The 21328-nt window shown below is 31.6% G+C and overlaps 1 protein-coding gene across 1 annotated transcript in view; it reads right to left on the reverse strand.

Annotated features, from left to right (window-relative positions):
- The window catches only part of CACNB2 (calcium voltage-gated channel auxiliary subunit beta 2), a 183552-nt gene that overhangs the window by 11282 nt on the left and 150942 nt on the right, over positions 1–21328 (reverse strand). The window contains exons 5-10 of the mRNA XM_081933426.1: positions 17684–17820; positions 15415–15491; positions 10740–10873; positions 7311–7391; positions 7057–7115; positions 5295–5404 (exon numbers count right to left, since the gene is read on the reverse strand). Of these exons, the coding sequence (XP_081789552.1) occupies positions 5295–5404; positions 7057–7115; positions 7311–7391; positions 10740–10873; positions 15415–15491; positions 17684–17820 (598 nt within the window). The remainder of the gene's footprint in view (positions 1–5294; positions 5405–7056; positions 7116–7310; positions 7392–10739; positions 10874–15414; positions 15492–17683; positions 17821–21328) is intronic.

Here is a 21328-nt window from a genome sequence, read left to right on the forward strand (position 1 = left end):
AATTTTAATCATCACTTAATTGTGTATTCATATAAACATTCTAAAAACTATTGAGAGACCACTGTATAAAAACAATCTACACAATATAGACAGCAACAAGACAAACACAGCTTCAAAGGCAACATTTTCAAGGAAATGTACCCTTTTTGTGCATGCAACAATATAGGTACATGTAGCCCAATTCCACAATGGAAAATAGTGACCACAAACAGCGACATGCACATCTAGTTTTGGACCAGTGCAATACAGAATTTAAGAATTCTGTTATTTAAAACTCTAATTATCAAATATTTTATACCTATTGTAAATTGATTGCTAGCATTTAAAATTGGAAACATCTTCCAGAAAAAAAAAATCAGTGTAAACTATGATGGCTTATTTTTGTCATTACAAAACCTTCTATCAGTAGCAGATAGTGATTTTGTGAGGTACAATGCGTACTAAACACGCACAAAAGAGAAAATAACTAGCAATTTTAGATACATACCCAAAACATCTGGAAAGAGAGGGCATTAATGAATGGAAAAACTTAAGAGAATCAGGATCTTGTCCAAAACATACAGAATGAGATACACTTACAAGAACAACTAGAAATGTGGTGTTCATGGGAGCAAATAAGAAACAGGGTTGGATTTGAAACTGACAAAGAAATAAAGCAAAAGCCACATATTTAATTCAGAAGCGTTACAGATACTATAGACATACAGGATTGCATTATAGCTGCTGAAATTTAAACTGTGTTTTGAGTGAAGCATGTTTTTTTTCCAAAATAATGTATGTTTATACAACTATTTAAAAACCAATCCTTGGTAGTCTCTAATATATTTCCATTCAATATATAAAAAATGCATAATGGCAAAAATTAAGAAAGCAACATGCATTCCATATTAACAAAGGTGTATTATGTTATTTCATGAAAATGGCATATAAAATAAAATTGAGGAGCTTTTTTCCCCTAAAGATTTTCAGAACATAATTTTCGACTTTCTGAGAATATCAGCTGACCTTGGAATAATTCCTATTCACAAATAAATTGTATTCTTTGGTACTGGATGATTATACATCATGCAACAATTTTGATAAAAATTAATGTTTAGGTCCAGTCAGTTTTTAAATGAAACCCAATGTTATCTATGTGGAAGATAGGCAATTTTTAACTCTACAATGAAATAATTTTACTGGAACTTGTTATGCATCATATACTGAGATATTATACACAAATATTATGTCTGAAATCCAAAGAGATATGTTAGATTAATTACAATGGGCATTTGTAATTAATGGGATTTACAGAAAAAATAATTATTCTCTAGCCTAAAAAATATTGGCAATAAGAAGAAAACAAAATTAATACCACAGATAAAAACACAATAACTGATCTGACAATAAATAGAAGTTATTTATATCATTTTACATTCAAGTCAAATTTGATTCATGTAGTTTTTTATAGGTAACATTTTCAGAAGTTCCTAGGGAAAAAGAGAATAATCCAACTGGCTTGGCAGTCTGCCTATACTTAGAACCATAGAATTCCTTCACCTGTCTCCTGGTCTATCTACCCCACCCCACCCCCAGTCTATACAGAAGCACTCCTTGGTAGCAGTGCTGATTCTGAATTAGAGACCATGAATGGCCTCTTCAGCCCCCAGCATTGCTGTCCTGCTAAGGAATATACCTCAAGCTCCACACCATGGCAAGCCACCCCAATGCCAAAGTACAAAGCCATCTGTATTACTATGTACTCCATTTGCCCTACTCTCCCGTGCTTTGCTTGCCCTGCCATTCTGGATTATGTTCAGCCTGCTGGCCTTACCATTTGTATTCTGCTTGTCGCCCACATTGTGCTTGCCCTGCAGTCCTGCTCTTACTCATCTTGCTGTCTTCCACTGCTCATGAGATATACTCACGCTCTTCCCAACACCACTTGTGCATTCTCACAATTCTTTAGAAGACTTTAAGATCATTTGAAAGATGTGCTTGTTGTTCTCCAAATCATTTTTACAATAACTTAGAAGCCCTCAAAAGCTTTCCAAAGCATTGTGAGAACAGTGGACATGGCCTCTTGCAAAAGTTTAGAAGGTCTGAGAAGTCTCCTGAAGCTTCATGAGCTTGAGTAGCCTGGGGAAGAAGGTCTGGTAAGGCCACAACTGCCTTATTTGGGGGGCAGGCTAGGCATACCTCACGAACAGTAAAACTCTCATGGTGAACGGAGTGGCAAAGTTTAGGGTTATGCAAATGGGTATTGGAGGGTGCGAAGTTAGTGCCATTACATAGTTAAAAACAGAATTACAGAGTTGGAAAGGACCTTGGATGTTTTCTAGTCCAGAGTCCTATTCAAGTATGAAGCCCCAATAACATTTCAGGCAAATAGTTGTCTAATCTCTTCTTAAAAACTTCCAGTGTTGGAGCATTTACAACTACTGGAAGCAAGTTTTTCCACCGATTAATTGTTTTAACCATCAGGAAATTTCTCCTTAGTTCTAGGTTGCTTCTCTCCTTGATTACTTTCTGTCCACTGCTTCTTGTCCTGCTTTCAGTTACTTTGGAAAATTGGTTGTCCTCCCCTTCCTTGTGCCAGCCTCTCAAATATTGGAACACTGCTATCACGTCACTCCAGTCCTTCTTTTTATTAAAATATTAAATAAATATTAAAATTCCTGCAACTTCCTCCAGTCCCATTATCATCTTTGTTGCTCTTCTATCAATCTCAACATCTTTTTTATATTTTGGCAATAAAAAGTGGGTGCAATATTCCAAGTGTGGTCTTATCAAGGCATCATAAATTAGTATTAACACTTCACATGATCTTGATTCTATCCCTCTGTTAATGGAACCTAGGACTATGTTGGCTTTTTTGGCAATTGCAGTTCACTGCTGGCTCATATTTAATGTACACTAGGGTTCCACTATCCCTTTCACAGTAATTTGCATTAAGCCAGGTACAATCCTTACTATATCTGTGCATTTGGTTTTTCTTTCCTAAAACTAAAATCTTATTTTTGTCATCACTAAATTTCATTTTGTTAAATAGTACCTAATGTTCAAATCTGGAAAAATCCATCTGTATCTTAAACCTATCTCCTGGAGTCTTGCCTATTCTTGCCAGCTTGGTGTCATCTGCAAATTTGATGAGTTCCCCTTCTATTCCCTTGTCTAAATCATTGACGAAGATATTGAAGAATACTGGATCTAAGACAGAGCATTGGGTATCTCAGTGCATTCTTCCCTCCATTCCATAAAGAACTACAAGTTGAGTGAGATTGGTTAGCAAATTGTGAATCCATTTAGTGGTGATGTCTATCGCCCATTTTTCTTTCTTATTAGATAGTTGGTTTGGTCTACTTGATCAAATGCCTTAATGAAATCCAAGTAAATTATGCCTATAATACTTCTCTGATCCATTAATTTTGTCACTTTGTCAAAGAATGCAATAAAATTTGTCTGGCATGACTGATACCCCTTTTTGGTTTTCTTTCTTTTCTTTTCTTTACACTCTCAAAATAGTGAGAAATCATACCAGCATTTATTTTTAAGTTTTCCACTTACTCTACATATATAGATAAGTACAACTCAACAACTTTATTTAACAATTTTCAGTCGGTGGAACCGTCATGGAGTTTATTATGGATATCCAAAATTGAAACATAATTATTGGCCAGGGGAAAAGATAAAAATATTATTTGTTAATGCTGGTTTATAAAATAAAAAATGATTGATTGAAATATTACACGATTTCCTGGATGAACAATATAGCTTTAAAAAAATAGGTTAAGCTTGTTTGATATCATTATATTATTTAATCAATATCTACAATGCACGAGCAAAGATATACAACCCCCCCACAAAAGTCATTCTTTGATTAAAAGGTAGGCCTTGATTAATGCTAATGAATCCTACAAATTGGTTGCATTTGAATTTTCACTATTCAAAGTGACATTTTATGGAAAATATGACAATTGGTTCCAGCTTGATAGAAATAAGCAATGAATGTTTAAATATGCCATATTTTTATATTTATATTACTGAAATGTTATAGTAAAACATATTATAGTTTAAATTTATAGTTAACGAACAAAAAGTAGTTATAAAAAGAAAAGTAGTTATAGTAATAGTTGTAGAAACAAAAAAACTACTGCAGATTCAGGAATTCTAATATCTAGTTCTATTTTAGTGTTACATGTTCATGTTCAATTACATCAAGTTATTGTTCCAATGTAATATTATAATGAGCTTCTTCTTTTCTACATTATTTTACCATCTCTTCTTTATATTACTTAAAAAAAAAGACTAATAAGCCTATAATATAATAACAGCCACTATAAGAAAAAGAAAAAAAGAATGAGAGTTAAAAGTGTAAGAAAGGAAAAAAAGAAAAAGAAAGAAAAAAAGGATACAAAGTACAGTTATACTTTTACTTCTTACTCTATAGTTACAAAGTATTTTTTCTTTTTAAAAACTTCTAGAATTTTCTGACAGAATCTTCTTTTTCTCTATTTTGCAGACATGAAAATTAGAAGCATTAAAAACTCAGAACCCAACTATACATACACTAGCCTCACTTGTGCATATTCCTGCCTCACGTTAACTAAATTTTGGGTTGCAGTAAATATGACCTTTATCAGTTTACAATTTGCACTTAATTACACCATATTATTAACATTATAAACCTATTATTATTAAAATATATACTAATTGTGACTTACCTGTAATCTCAAGAATGTCAGCAGTGATATGAAATCTTTGCTATGTTAAACATATATTCCAATACTGTTGGTTAATTATTTATACAGTATAGGCAGCAAATAAATTTAACATATACTAAATAAATATAAACGTGAAAACAGATACTTTTCTCAGATTAATCCAATTCTAGAAAATATATATGTTGCTTTTATATCAATAGGATTATGTATGCACAACAATTTATACGCTAGATTAGAGTTTATTTTGTAACTTCATCATTTTCCCATTTCCTTTTTTATGAGTAATTTACATAGTTTCAGAATATATTTGACAGATTTTTACTTCAAAAATTTGAAAAACATAATATTACTTTGAAGCATGGACATAATTTCATCTCAACAAGCCAAGAGGTTAGTATTATATTGATACTAAAAGTAACATCAAAAGAGAGAAAAGTAAATTTAGTGTTTGTATGTATTTTTTTAAATCCAGACCTATAACTTCTAAAAATAGGGAAGAATTAACATGCTGGCATTACAATGAATATTTTTTTTTTAAAAATAAATGATTAGATCACGGCTAGTGATATAGTTATCATTTCATATGCTTACCTAAGCTTGACCTTGTATTCGATCGTTCTATTATCGCATGCTTGCTGGGATTGTTTAATACTGAACGCTTGGCAAGCGAGATGTCTGCTGTGACCCGTGTGATTGAAATACTACACACAACAAAAGACAAACAATGCTGTGATGATTATTTAAAATTCAAGAGATAAAATTTATGAAAGCAAATGAATCAGATTGCAGCAATTGAATTCAATGTTACACACATCTTTAAATAAATTATTTTGGCTGTTGCTTGAAGACAATTGCTTTTGTCTCTAGAGGCAATTTTTAAAAATCCATTCAGCATATAATTTTACATTTCTTCTCTAAGCCGCAGTCTTATTGATCCACTTAAAACTAAATAAATATTTCACTATTTTTTAATTTAGTATTTACCTTACCAGCTCTTTATCTTTAGAAATTACTTTAGAAATGTTCAAAAAGAAAGACACTAGGAAATACTCAGAAACAGTATTTACTGTAAAGTTTATCCTGCTGGATTTTGCATTAGATCTCTTTATGATCACACAATGTTACCAATAGTGATCAGCACAGTGAGAGACAAAGATGGAAAAATTTGTGGCTCTCAAAAGTCCTTTGTAATTTAGACCTACCAGGAGCCTATTTCTGTAGGAGAGAGGAACTTGAACTATTTATAGTATGAAGAATATTTTTATACTGCTGGTGAAATTCTGCCACCAATATAGATACGGTACCTCATCAGATTTGCTTAAATATCTCTGTGCCGTATCATTGATTACCCTTCAACCAAGATTAGGACACTGTTCAGCAGCAGGTTTCACTGAAAGTATACGGCCACTAAAATCATCGTGACTAATTATGAGATGCTTAATCTTCCGCATATTTATCAAATTTCTTCTTTAAAATATGCACATTGGTAGAAATATCTTATAATACAGATAATTCTTGAGGCCAACATTTTTGTTGTTAAGGAGATATTTGTTAAGTGAGTTTGGCCCCTTTTTATACCATTTTTTGTTACAGTTGTTAAGTGAATCACTGCAGTTATTAAGTTAGTAACACAGTTTTTAAGTACGTTTGGCTTCCCCATTGGCTTCTTGTCAAAATATTACAAAAAATTGATCACAGGGACACTACAACCATCATAATTATGAGTCAGTTGCTAAGCATCTGAATGTTGACCATGTAGCCATGGGGATTCTGCAATGGCCATGAGTCAAATTTTTCAGTGCCATTGTAACTTCAAATAGTGACTGAATGAGTTATTGTTAATTCAAGCACTACCTATACTGAAACAGTACCAAATTCTGTGATTTAAATATGTGGCAACTAAATATTATATCATTCAATGCCATCCCCAACTCTGCATTATGAAGTTGATGGTGGTAAGGGTGATTTCTATGTACTTTCTTCTTACCATATAAACTTTACAACATTTTGTCATGTTCCTCAGTATTTTTTATTAAGTGGAATTCTTTCACTCATTTTAAAATTATATCAATGTTTTATTACCATATTTCCTAGCAGATTTAATCTTTCTTAATTGAATATCTCTAACCTTTCTCGCTATACAGTGCCAAAAGTAGAATTATTAATGTGTATATTTTTGACACATAGTTACTCCTATATGGCAATTTACTTCTTTTTCTATCTCTGGACCTAATAAACACTGCAAATAACTAACTGAATATCACAGCCATCCTTGAAATCATGGAAATGCAGATAAAATTGGGCAAAAAAGACATATTAATTTCACTCTGATTTCGATAGTCTTAATACTTACCGCCCTTCAAATCTATGTTTTAAAAAATCAAATAATGCTTTTTGCATCATATCCGTCACCTGGAATAAAAAAAGTACATTCACATGTCACAACAAACCTAGATTAAAAATATATAAGACTTATATTTATCCATTTTCAGTTTTTTCTGATTCCTAATGGGAAAAAAATGAAATTCTTCCACTTTTACCCACAATTTCAAAAAAACATTTTTAAAATAACATTAAAAAGATTAACAATAAAGAAATTGTTCCTACCTCATATCCCTTTAAAGAAGGCCCCACTAAAACGACGGGTCGCATAGAAGGCACTACATCATATGGAGGAATGTGCTCTGTCTGATAAAGATCAAAAAATAATTCCAATATCTAGTTAAAAAAAAAGTTTATTCTTCACATACATTGATTTAACAGAATTGACTGATGTCATCAAGGTCAAGAATCACTTTGCCTGAGACTTTTTTTCCAAAAACATTGTGAAACTATTATATGAATATTATTGATATTTCCAAGAATGTAAATGCTTCTATCCATCCTTATTTGCAGAGTGAATTTAAACTGTATTTTGAATTGGAATAATTATTTAGGGGGGCCAAGACAATGACTGTAAAAGAAACATCAAAAAAATAAATGAAAAGATTTCACTGAATCTGAAGAAATATGTTTCCATCTATTATTCAAATCTAGGAAATACAGTCAAACGATCTCAAAATCATAGTAATACTGCAAAGTATGGTCAAGAAGCAAATAGAAAAGAAAAATATATATTTTTCTTTCATCCATCAATATAAATTTGAAATTTATTAAATCCTAATGATCCTATTTTGAAATGCCATTGCCTACATGTTTCAAGCTAAAGGATTTAGTTCAATGGTAATAGAAATCCAGATGTATAGCTATAACTGAACTCTAAATGTATAAAGAATCCTGTGTAGTACTTTTTTCTCTTCCTAGATGGCCCTGGCTAACATCAGAAGTTTCAAGATAATCCATCACACACACACACACACACACACACACACACACACACGTTATATAAGTAATTGATAATTAATGTGTAAATATTAAATTAAATGAAATTGGTAAAGAAAAGTCATGTATTTGAAGGGAAATAAAGAAACAAAAACAATAACCACCCAGAATGCTCATTTTGAAATTTTGATGCTTTCTTGCAGTGCAATATATGTCAAATGCAAAACTACTAACCTGGGAAAAGCTTAAATATAGGATGCCAGATTTATTTTTCAAGAACCAACACAATATAAATATATAAGTCAACATTACAGAATGATTTAAAATGATTTGATATATCCACAGCAAAACCACAAAAAGCAATAAGGTAGAATACAATCATAAGAAATCAAGGACAAACATAATACAGCAATAGCACAAATGCCACACAAGCAGCAGTCTAAAGCAACCTACCACATGAAACATATATCAATGTTAGAATTTATTTTCATTCAATTCACTACATAACTGATAATGTTAAGTAGAATGAGATATAGTGCCCAAGGCATCAAAAGCATGTGAACTTAACTTTTTAGAGTGCCAGATCTCTCTTAATGGTTAGAAGCAAAGCCTATTAATTCACTGTGTTATAGAAATGCACTATCAGAATTTATTCTTGCTAGGTATAATCTTTTGCATGCATTATGTATCAACCTTTAAGAACTATGTCATGACCCTCTTTATATTTAGCAGATCAGGGCCCTGCTGTAATATGTCCATGTCTTATGGTAACTATCTATAAAAGCCTCACACTAATCATAACCCTTGAAAATTAGGGTAAGTAGGTACAGAAATTACCTTATTTGATGGAATACTGGTACTTGTTAAACTCAATTGTATGCCAGGCCTCAGTTTTTCCCAGCTTTAATTAACTATGCTGTCAATGGCAATATATTAAAGGGCTAAAATGGACCACAAGAGACATTCCTTTCTGTATTACTCTTTCAAATTCATTCCACAAACTAATGAGGGTGATTTTTCCATCTGATGGATATGCTTTGGTTCATCAGTGAATTAATTAGAATGTCTGTCCAAATTATGGTGAACAAATGTCAACATCATAGCAATTACCATTGCACCTGACAATTTTGTTGAGATTTTTGACAACCCTCTTATGAAAAAAGAGAGAAGAAATTAAGAATAATTAGTAAGTGGTATTACCACCAATAGACTCCATTCCTGATAAGGTACAATCTTACTGACCTTTACTCAGAAATAAGTCAGCAGATTTTAGAATTTTACAGCATGACTAAGTTTCAGCTAGTTGTGGACAGGGTTACTGTGTAAAACCAATAAAAGGAACAGAATTATATAAAAGAAAAAATATAGCTGCAACTGCAATAAAGAATATCTGTTAAGCTCATACTTTGCCTCTCAACAAGATGTACCACTGGGGTCTACTAATTTGATCAATTCTATTTTGCAAACTAGTGCCAAAGTGGAGATAATATTGCTGAAGAAATTAATGCAGCAATGGATGTTTGTTGAATATTGTATTTTTTTAAAAAAATAAATAAATATAGGGAATTTGTTCAGCCTGGACTGAATTTCTGAGAAAATATGCCTATCAACCTTCTCCAATTTAATACCCTCTCAATATGTTAGATTTCAGCCCCCAATCCTGCTGTTTGAGGCCACATTGGTTAAAGAATTATGAGAGCTGGCACTCACACCTAAAATGTACTTGTTTTAAGAGAGGGCAATGCAGAGTGTAAGCAATGTAAGAATGTATTTGTTAAATAAAAATTAAAGATTATTTATTAAAGAACCCAATTACATTTCAACTGCTTTATAGCAGTTATAACAAACTCTACAGGGCTTTTGGGCATATATTAAGAGCCCCAGGACGGAGGAAAGGATCATGATGATTTATGTATCTGATACCTTATGTATGGAGTACTTTTAATTAAGAAAGGTGCCGCCAATTTTATCTAATAGGCAAGATACTACAATATGACTGCTGAGGAAAAGGCAAGAACAATGGGAAATAATTTATATATGACAATAGGAAAAACTCACAGTAGACCGCCAAAACAAGTCTGCAGTTTTCCACTGGTCTTGCTCATTTGCAGATTTTGCACCTAGTGGATTAGAAGTTTAAATACTGACTAAATTAAAAATTGCAGGTTCTTTTTAAAGAACAAGATGAGTATCTCTTTAGATTTAACAAAAATTAGTTATAAAGCTGAATCACAAGTAAAAAAAAGTTCTGGAAAAATGACAAAGAGTAAGCATGCACTAGTGTGGTGCATCATTTGTTCTTGAAGATTTACTTCCATGGATGTTTTAAAATATTCCCTCAGCTGCTTATTATTCCATCAAAAAGGAAAAGTACCATAAGCAATTAGGACTCAGTCACTCACAGGGCCTAGTCTGCTGTTTTATGGGATCAGCCAGCTGTTTGATGAGTTTATTTATTCGTATTAAAATGATTGTGTAATATAAACTGTATGTGATGATGCTAATGATGCCAATGGCAGATTAAATATAGCTTCTGTCAGCGCAAACTTACCGATTTCTGTTTCTGCTTAGCTATAGCAGCATGAAAAAGAAACAAAGAACAACAAAGGCATGCACGTTATTGTCCTGTCAAGAGACACAGACAGTCAACAGGACTCAAATGTAACACAGTGCAGTGAGCAGGTGTACAGATGGCATCTTGGAAGTAGGTGTTACCTTCTTAAAGAAGGGCATTCTTTTCTCTTTGGAATGGGGTGATGTGACAGTGTTTGCACTGGGTTTGGGGGAGCGATGGTTTGCTGGAATATCAATTTCTTCTGCCTCTAAACCAGTGGCATCTATATCTATAGCTATATACAGATAAACAATATAAAATTATGAGACAGGAAGGAGAGGTACATATTAAAACAGTAGTGTTGCATGTAAGATCCATCAAACAGAAGGAGAAAAAGGGAATTCTAAAAAATATACTACATCAGAATTAAGTATGTACATCCAGAGTACTGTACCATATACAAGGGCAGAGAAATGAAGAATTTTATGTGTCAAAATACACCCCAAAAGTTGGATTTAGCTTACTCACACATTGGTTTAAGTGAAAGTATATATGGTAATACTTTTTAAAATAACCTGTACATACTTCTAGATAAACCCTTCCTTGCATAAGCCAATTCTCAGTTTTAACCAAAATACCATGAAAAATGTGATACCCACATATGCCAACTCTAAAGATTAAAACATAGTTTTGAATGTCGTGTTAATGTCATAGAAGTTATACATGAGAATATATATATATATATATATATATATATATATATATATATATATATATATATATATATATATATATATATATATATATATATATATATATGTGTGTGTGTGTGTGTGTGTGTGTGTGTGTGTGTGTGTTGTATTTGTACTGATAAATAAATAAAGGGAGACTAGTATAGATCTATTTCGAGCTAATTAGCTCTCATCAGCTAGCCATACCCTTACTGGGATTTGAACCTGGGCTGTATTATATCTTAGGCAGGAGTCTTAGCCACTAAGCCACAGGCTCTCCTCCTTATCAGTTGATAATATATATATATATAATATATATTTGGTTTTTCAATAATTGATTGGAAAATTCTGCAAATTGAAGTCCAGACATCTTAAAAGTTACCAAGCCTGAGAAACACTGATCTAATATGTGATTGTCATGGGGGAAAACACCACGTACTAAAAATCATACTTCTGCTGGAATCAAAATCATAGAAGGATTAAGTTTTGGGCCATGGCAAAAACAAAAAAGAAGTTTAGCCTAATTATTTCATTCTCTGAAGAAATGAATGTAGATCAGTATTGCAGATAAAATAATTATAAATTTAAAAAATCTCTCTTGTGTAAATATTAATATATTGTATAGTGAAGGAGTTATATATAATAAACTGGTTCTGCACAAATCACAGCAGTTTTAAACAGCTGTAATTTATTTTTTTTAATCAATAAAAATCTGATGAAATTATGTGGAAGTTAGAAAGTTACCCAGTTTTCTATTTCAACAAACTAAAGCTTTGCTCAAGTTTAAACAAATATATTTCACTTAAATATATTTGCATTATGCATGCATTAAACAAATCAGAACATTATTTTAATCCTTGCAAAGCATACAGATAACAAATGAAGTTTTTTTTAAAGAAGTATAAATATAAAGTCAATTTGGTCTGAAATTAAGCAGTACAAATTATATTAAGTGTTTTTAAAATTGTGGCATTTTATGCAACATTAATTAATCAGTCAGAAATTAAGCTAGCGTTATTCATGAATTCAAATAGAAAAATGTGTATGTTCTATATTTGAATGACACAAAATACCACTAGGAATAATTCATAAATCATGACCAAAAGTTGCATTATACAAGCCACTTTTGAAAAGAATGGCTTCCAACTGAATATGGAATTCCACAGATTTGTGACAATTGTTTTACAATTAAGTTTGATGTGCAAACATAAAACTTAGTTATTTGAGAATTTTTAACCAGCAAATAATGCAACAAATTTGCTGGAGTGTTGAAATGTCTTTGTTTTTACTTCACCATGAGACATTTGGTTGAAAGAACCGAAGTTACATGTAAGGTTTAATTCCCACCTTCCAACCTCTAGGAAGGCACACCTTGCCTCATGAAGTTAAAGCAGGTTTTATATTTGTTTTGTTTTTTTAAAAAAACAGTTATTTAACATATTTTAACATGGTGAATATTTAATATTAATATTGTAATAACATTGGATAATGTTTCGGGAGTTTGTTTTTAAAGTACTGCATGTAATTGTCTTGACTATATTATGTATTATGATACATAACAAGATAAGAAGGGCTCCAGTTGCATAAAGCTTAGGACAAGTGAGTTTGAAAAATAGCCTTTTACTTCATGAAGTCATCCAGGCTTTACCACCGTTACTTAAAGCCCTATAGGTTGACCTTGACTTACGACCACAATTGAGCCCAAAATTTTTGTTGTTAAGTGAGACATTTGTTTAATGAGTTTTACCTCATTTTACAACTTTTCTTGCCATAGTTGTTAAATGAATCACTGCAATTGATAAGTTAGTAACCCAGTTATTAAATAAATCTGTCTTCCCCATTGACTTTGCTTGTCAAAAGATTGCAAAATGTGATCACATGTTCTTGGGACACAACAACAGTCATAAGTATGAACCAGTTGCAAAACATCTGAATTTTGATCACATGATCACGCGAATGCACCAAAGATCATAACTGTGAAAAATTGTCACAAATCACTTTTATCAATGCCATTGTAACTTTGAATAGTCACTAAATGAACTGTTGTAAGTTGAGGACTATTTATACCTGCTCCTAAAACTAATTAAGTGATAGTTGAAGGAGAATTCAAGGACAGGAATACCACATACCAGTGGCTTGGAATTTTGTTTTTAAGGAAATCAAACCAGCCTTTTGTAACTAATGTTAAAACGACAAATAAAAAGCGTACTGTTTTATCAAAATTTAAGTGTTTAATATTTTATTTTATTATAGAGTTTTGACTGGTTTTACTGTGATGCATATATATTTATATTTAGATATATTTATATCTATGGGATTTATTAATTTGCGTTTTACTACAATGGCTACTTTATTACTTGTTGTAAATTCTGTAGAATCCATGTTGATTGGAGACCAGCATGTAATTTATCCAAAATATTTATAATATAATATAATAATATACTAAAAGCAAATAATTCTTAAAATCATAATAACCTTTCAAGGATACAGACAAAAAGAATCAAAATCACAAAATATCATTTCAAATAAGAATAATAAAATAATAATAAAAATAGACATTAAAAATAAATATTTAATACATTTTGCAGTAAAATGAAATCCTGTTAATTATGTTATGTTAAAGGCAATGATAAATATTTCCCATGCCTATTCATGTCTGACTATAGGGAATCTCAGTTTCTTAGTCAAGGAAACCAGTATTGTCCAAAGACGTTTCTGTGGTCATGTGGCCAGCAAGACTATATGCTGAGGTGCATGGAATACTGTTTCGTTCCCACCAAAGTGGTACCTATTTATCTATTTGCATTTGCATGCTTTTAAACTGCTATGTTTGCAGGAGTTGGGGGGTGTATCGGCAATCTTATTGAGTGGCATTCAGATCTTGAATCTGGGCTCTCAGCTTTCCAGCTGATAACTCACCGTCTTTAACTGCTGAGCCATCATGCCCCCATAAATTATGTCAAAAGTACATATTACTGCAGTCATTTATTACTGTAGCATGAAAATTAGTTATTTCATGGTAGGGAACTCTTTTATTTTGTAGATTTTAAACAATATATTTCTGTTTTTAAAATTAAATGTGGCTACACTGTTTCCGCAAACCAAAAACGTTTTAACAAAATTTGAAAACATTCAAAACAACAGTATCAGGGGCAATCGATGTTAACATTTCCATGCTAGAGACAAAGAAATCAAGGCATTAGCTCTACAAGGATATTACAATAAAAGTTATAGAAATGATGAATTCACCAATTCCTTTTTTGCATTCCCTAATTTAAATCTCTTCACAGGAACTTGTAGAAAATCTTGCTGAACCTTATTTTCCACATTTGCCATTAAGCTAATAGAATGATATAATGTAAGAGTTGTAAGTAACCTTGAAGATAATATATTATCACCTGTGGGAAACCCACAGACAGTACATGACAACAAATTCAATTATGATTAGAATACAGACTTGTATTCCAGATATTATGTAATCCCCTTTTAAAAAATATTTACATGATTCACCATCAAATCTTCAGATTTACTATATAAGCTATAGAACATTATATTCTGCATAAGAACAGTACCATTTCTCATTATTGATGCTAGTAAGGTTAGTTAGCTACAGAAAGTGACACCTTTAGTAATTTATCAATCACGCCATCAATTGATACTGGATGTTGTCTAGTTGTTCATTCAGTTAAAAATTCAGTTAAGCAACCCTATGGCTTTATCATATTTTCTTTCTGTTCAATTGTGAAAACCTGACGTTTTCTTCACAAGGTTTTCCAAAAGTGGTTTGTCATTGTTTCCTTCCCGGGGTTATGCTTTAACCGCCATAGCAAATTGGGTCCCATGTTATTTATGTACCAAATTACTTTAACCCAAACATATGAATTAACTCTATCAATTCATTATTAAATGTATTTTCTGTTACTATTTTAGGATATGCACAAAAATATATTACTTAACCTTTTTGAGATATTAAATTTGCTAATAAATATTTGGAAAAGTTAATGGTTGCTACCATTAAAAATATTTGCCTCCGCATTGAAAAATATAAAGTATATCAATATAGGCATATTAAGTGGACCATAGTAAAGTACATAGGACCTCTTACCAGATGATGGAGGTGTAGACTTTCTGGAACTGGGTACCACATCACCCAAACTAGATGATGAATTTCCTCCTGATTTACTAGAGTAAACAAATAAATAGTCTTTTGATTATCTCATAATTTGCTTGAATCAGCACCAAGAGATAATGCAATGTGATAGTTTTCTCCCTGAATGCTTATAGAATTATGATATGTATTATAGTATTCTAGTATGGTAAATCATAAGGAAAATGTAAACAATCTGTACAAATAATTATATAATGAAGTGCTCTAATGTATATTTAAAATGGCTCCAAGATTCAAAATCACAGTCTAGACTTTTATTGCTATGTATCTTACAAAAAATTATTCTTTAAATGTTAAACTGAATGCCTGATTTTCTCCATTTTTTTTAATAGCTCTTCTTCAATATGATCATTTTCCACAGGTATCACTTATGCAACAACTTTATACAATGAGTGATTGTATTACTCGTATTTTCTACCGGTGATTTGTGAAGTCAGATAGGGCTTTTATATCTGAACTAAGAACTTAGGAACTTTAAAAACAATGAATTAACAGTCTAGGAGAGGCAATAATTTTACTTTGCTGGAAAGGCTTCAGCAAAGACTTATTGACTACAATAAAATTGGCCACTGGAAGAATTCTCCATCTTCCTATCTTCAGAGTTATTATTTACAAGTCAGAAACTTTCTGTTGAATAAATTGGAGCCTTTTTATAGATTAAAAATTTAACAGTTCAAGTAGAATTAAATCAACATTAAAAAAACCACAAGAACTTTGTACAAATAGTTGTGTGATTTCTATATTAAAAGATATACAGTACATTTTAGAGAACTTCTGGAAAAGAATTAAGGGTTCTTTTTACATATCCCCCAGCTTAGGCAGAATTTTCACTATAGGATTGTGCATACCTTCTCTTGATCACACACATTTAGTTTTTTAAAGTTTTTTTTTTAAATTAAGGGTTCTTGAAAAAAGTTTTTGCCAAAGATGCATACAGATCCAGATAGCACAGAATATTTATAACCCTGAGTTGAACTGTTGAAGCCTTGTTAGCACTGATGATGTTACCTAGTTCAGCAATGAAATTTCTACAAAAAGCAACCATACTCAGAAAACACCAAGTAGTCTATGATACATGCAGATATTTATGTTCAGAAAAGGAGAGAACAAGTCTTAATTTTATTTTACAACATTTAGAAATATTCTACTGTCTGCTTCCTTCTAATTTACCTAGTGTAAATTCAAGATCATTTGAATGCTACAATAATAACAAAACTATTTAGTTAAAGTCATGATTTCTTTTAGCTAGAAGCATATTATTTAAGACATTAAAATGTCAATAAACACTACTGATAGAAAAATGAGGAAAAACCCTGAATACTATCAAAATTAATTCGTTCAATGTAATAAATGGCAGGCAGTGGGATTATTTAATTACATATCAGAATATCCTTTAGTCCCTGACCTAAGTAATTTTGTATTTTAATAACAATAAAATTATAGTGCACCGTCTACTTTGAAATTGCTAAAGCTAAAGAAAGAGTGACCACTCAATGATAATCAATGATAAAGGGAAAATAAAGAAATAATGCTTTTCATATGATTTTTCACTCTGATGGAAATGATTAGCTAGTTGAAATAATATGGCTGACTTCCTCGGTTAACATTAGGGCTGAATTTCTGATAATCAGAAGCAAGTTCTAATTCACATCTGTCAACAGCTTCATTGTTTTAAAATAAAACTTAAGGAAGGAATTCTGGTCAATCAAGCTTTCTGATTCTGTGTTATAAAACAATAAAGCAACTTCAGATTCATGCCAAATTTTGTTAACTCAGTCATATTGCTGGGACAGAAGTAGTTTTCAAGAGAGGAGAACACAGAAGTAGTCTTGCATGTTCTTATAGCCATTTCATGGGCCTGTGAAATCAATAATTCAATGATGTCATAATGTTTTCAATTTTTAGCCCAAGTAAAAAATGGTATGTGAACATCAGCAAACTATAGCTGCATAAAGGCACTCAAAACCTTTCCTAGGATTAAAGGATTAAAAAGACCAAAATGAACTTTTGGGGGGCAAGATATATATGTGATCAAGAGAAGATATGCACATTCCTATAGTGAATATTTTGTCTAAGCTGGGCAATAGGTAAATAGAAATAAACTTTCTTAGATTTTTCACTTTTCTCCTTTCAATTAAAGAAATAATGTTTTTTTGTTATATAACTTGATAACTAATCACAAATAATTTCAGACATTTTAAATTACCTAGAGTAAAATTTTCCTTGCTTAGCTTTTTGTTCATGCTGCATCCTCATGTTTTCTAATTTCACTGGACTTGGTATAAATCCTATTTCACAGCCTTCTTTTACCAATCGTCCTATCCACCAGTCATTGTTAAATTTCTGAAAGAAAGAATGTCAGAATTATTGTGTTTGTATTTTTCAGTATCAATGTATTTTATCAAGCAAAATCAATATATTCAGAAAATTCACTATTTATTTCATAATTAAATGTTCCCAGAATACAGCCTTATTTACATATGTAAATTAAACTGTATATCAGCAATTGTACAACCAACATATTTTCAAACTTTTGAAGTAAATTTCTACATGAAATACAAAACGGTGAATGCCACTAATAGATTTGTACATGGAAAGCCCAGTTGCTGTATAATTCTAGGAATTGAAATCCACACAGCTTAAAATTACTTAGGTTGAGGAACAGCGGTCTAGATCTTTATAAAATTATTTCAAATGGAAGGGATTACTGCTATTTGACTCCTTTCATTATTTTCCAAATAGTTTTTAAAATTTTCATCAGAAAAAAACTGCTACTTAATGTTTTCTGATTTGTAATGCTGCCTAAGACCCCTATTTCAGAACGCACCAAAATTCAGTAGATTATAATTTAGCAAAGAGTGTTATATTTTAACAATACTCTGAAATAGTAGAGCACCAAAAAACCAAAATGTTTTTCAAACTATTTCCTTGCTCATGTATTGCTATCAATTTATGAGGTGGCAATGATAAAAGAAATGAACTATATTTTTAATAATAAAAAAATGCATTTTTATATGCAAGGAGCATAACATTATTCTCCATAATACACAAATAGCTTCAGCTTTAGGAAAGGACTAGTTTTTATTCTTTCCTCATTCACCGCCTCCCCCCTGTAGTTGTATGACCTATTTGTATATTTTGTATATTTTTATGCATATGTGTGTGTGTGTGTGTGTGTGTGTGTGTATGTTGTATTTGTGCTGATAAATAAATAAAGGGAGATTAGTATAGATCCATTTCAAGCTATTTATATATATATTGTGTGTGTTTGTGTGTGTGTGTGTGTAAGTGAGAGGGGGGTTGAGGATGCATACTGTCTTAATAAATTTAAAAGTAGCTATGCAGAACTTAAATTTGAAATGCAATTTGCACTAAATTTGTACAATAACAGAGCTTAGTGATTAAAAATAGAAAAAAACTGTTAGCTATTTGCATTTTTAAAATCTTAATAATGCCTTCTCTGTTGCTTTTTTTCAGAATTTGGCCAATTTGTAATTTTGATGCAATGAAAAATGAGATCAGGGAGGGGTGGGGCTTGATGTCACAATGACACGACTTGCAATCTTGGGTCTCCAGGATTGCTGTCCATACCTTTGTTTCTGGACAGTCCTTTAGGACCTAAACTGTTCTGAAGGAACAGTGATAGAGAAGAGCATGTCCTGCTGATCTCAGGGGCATCACAAAGCCCCTGATTGATCCAGGAGAAAGCTCTTTTTGCCAGCTACAAGAGAAGCAACCAAAATGGCTGTCAAAGGTTGGTACAAGCCTCTGAAAAAGAAGCTGTGCAGTACTGGTGTCGAATTGGTGAGAAATATTTTTATTATTAGAGAAGGGAAAACTCAGAATTGTAATTTAAAATAAAATTGAAGACAGAAGAAAACAAGTGGTGAATCAACTCTGGTTTAAGACGATTGTGTTATCTTTTCTACCTTAACTTTGTTTTCTATGGATGGGCTCTTTACAAATGCCTCTTACTTTTAAACTGGACTGGTCTCTTTTTCTTCCTTCTTTCTCTATACTTTCTCCATTTTTGGTATTTGTGGATTAAAAGTTTCTTCTCTCATAAGACTGGGGCGCAGCGTAATTTTTACAGGTTTTCTCTCTCTCTATCTCGGACAGAGAGGCAGAAACAGATGGAAAAGAGGTAACACTGCCACCTTGTGGCTAGAGGCTTGGCAATATCTGATAAAGCTTTGTTTACTGAAGGGCACAGTGGAAAACATTTTGTTGATACAGGTGTTCCTTTGAAGGAAAGAGAAAGCTTTGATTTGAAAAACTCCACTGAATTTGTTTGACCTAAAAAGTATCGGATGTTTTGGCAGTGTTTATAACCTAGAAAATGGCACAACATGAAGAAGAAAAGGCTCTAACTTTGCAAAGAATTTTCTTAGAAATTCAAAAGGTTTTAATAATTACAGAGAGAATTGAAAAGAGATTTGAAATTATAGATCAAAATACAAAAAAATATGTGGACAGCGATGAAGTTTGAGGACAGAGCTGAAAAAATAACAGACATATGAAAGTGATAAGAAAACTGAGAGTGGAGGGAAATGACAGGTGTGAAATATGGAAAGGGGGAAATTGATGAACCGGATCTTCATTTCGGATGTCAGAAAATAGATGAAGAAAGGAGAGAAAATTTGACAGAAATAATGAGAGTAATCTCGGCAAAAGCATTAATGATAACAAAAGTGAAGCTGATAAACAGAGCAGATAAAGGGTTTTGAATTCTTATAATGAACAACAAGTTCTTAAGAGAAGTCCACATGAGACTTATCAAGAAAATATTTAGAATACAGAGTTTACAAATGGCAAGAGATATTGGACTACACTATCTCTGGAAGGATATAGGATGATGAAATGAAATGTCACAATACATTTTAGTTAAATGTAGTTAAATTTTGAGTGCAAGGTACAACGTAATAATAGCTATAGTCAAATAAATGATTAATAATGATAACAAAGCATTTACATATACTGGATTGATAATATGGAATTTTATACAATACTGTAAGTGAAGATATGGAGATGATGTTGAAAAGCCTTTTTTATAAAAGTTAAATAATTTTATATAGAATAGAATATAAAGATGTAATATCATTGGGTGATTTCAGGGGTGATGTAATAAAATGTCATAATATAAATTTACTTTAAACTTAATATGCTTTAAGTTGAAAGTATGTAATAATACCTGGGCCTAATGGATGTTTAATAAGTATAACAATTTGTATGCATGTATATTAGATTGATGATACTAATAATGGGAAAAAACATGGAATTGGAAACTATTAGAGGATGTTATCAATGCTAAAATGATTGAATAACTTAGAATAAGAGGAAGCATAATAACAATGTATACAAAGATATCTTGATTGTCAATATGTGAATTTTGATAAAATTCAAGTGAGGACCACGAAAAGGACCCAGAAAGACTTTGTAACCAATCAACACACTGTGTGCAATTGAAGAGGCTTTTATGTTATATGTGTTGTGCGTTTGCGTTTGTCTGAAAATAAAAAAAATATTTAAAAAAAACAAGTTCAAAGAAACAAGTAGAAAAAAGGTTTAAGGGTTTAAGGCTTGATCTTCAAATACAAGTATTTACTATTATTGTACGTTCCTAAACTTCATATCAGAAAAAAGAATATATATTGTTCAGGATTTCACATTGATATTTAAAGTGTTCACTTCTGAAACAAAGCACCTATAATAGTTTAAGAACGTACATCCACCTAGTCCAGACTAATACCAGGTTAGCCCCCTTTTGAAGTTAACAAAACTGCCAGACAATTCCAAGGTGTTGGGTAAAAAAAATCATTTTATCGCTATTGATTCTTCCGTACAATCTTAT

Source organism: Natrix helvetica (assembly GCF_964273705.1).
Source record: "Natrix helvetica genome assembly, chromosome: Z".
In the NCBI taxonomy this organism is placed as follows: Eukaryota; Metazoa; Chordata; class Lepidosauria; order Squamata; family Natricidae; genus Natrix; species Natrix helvetica.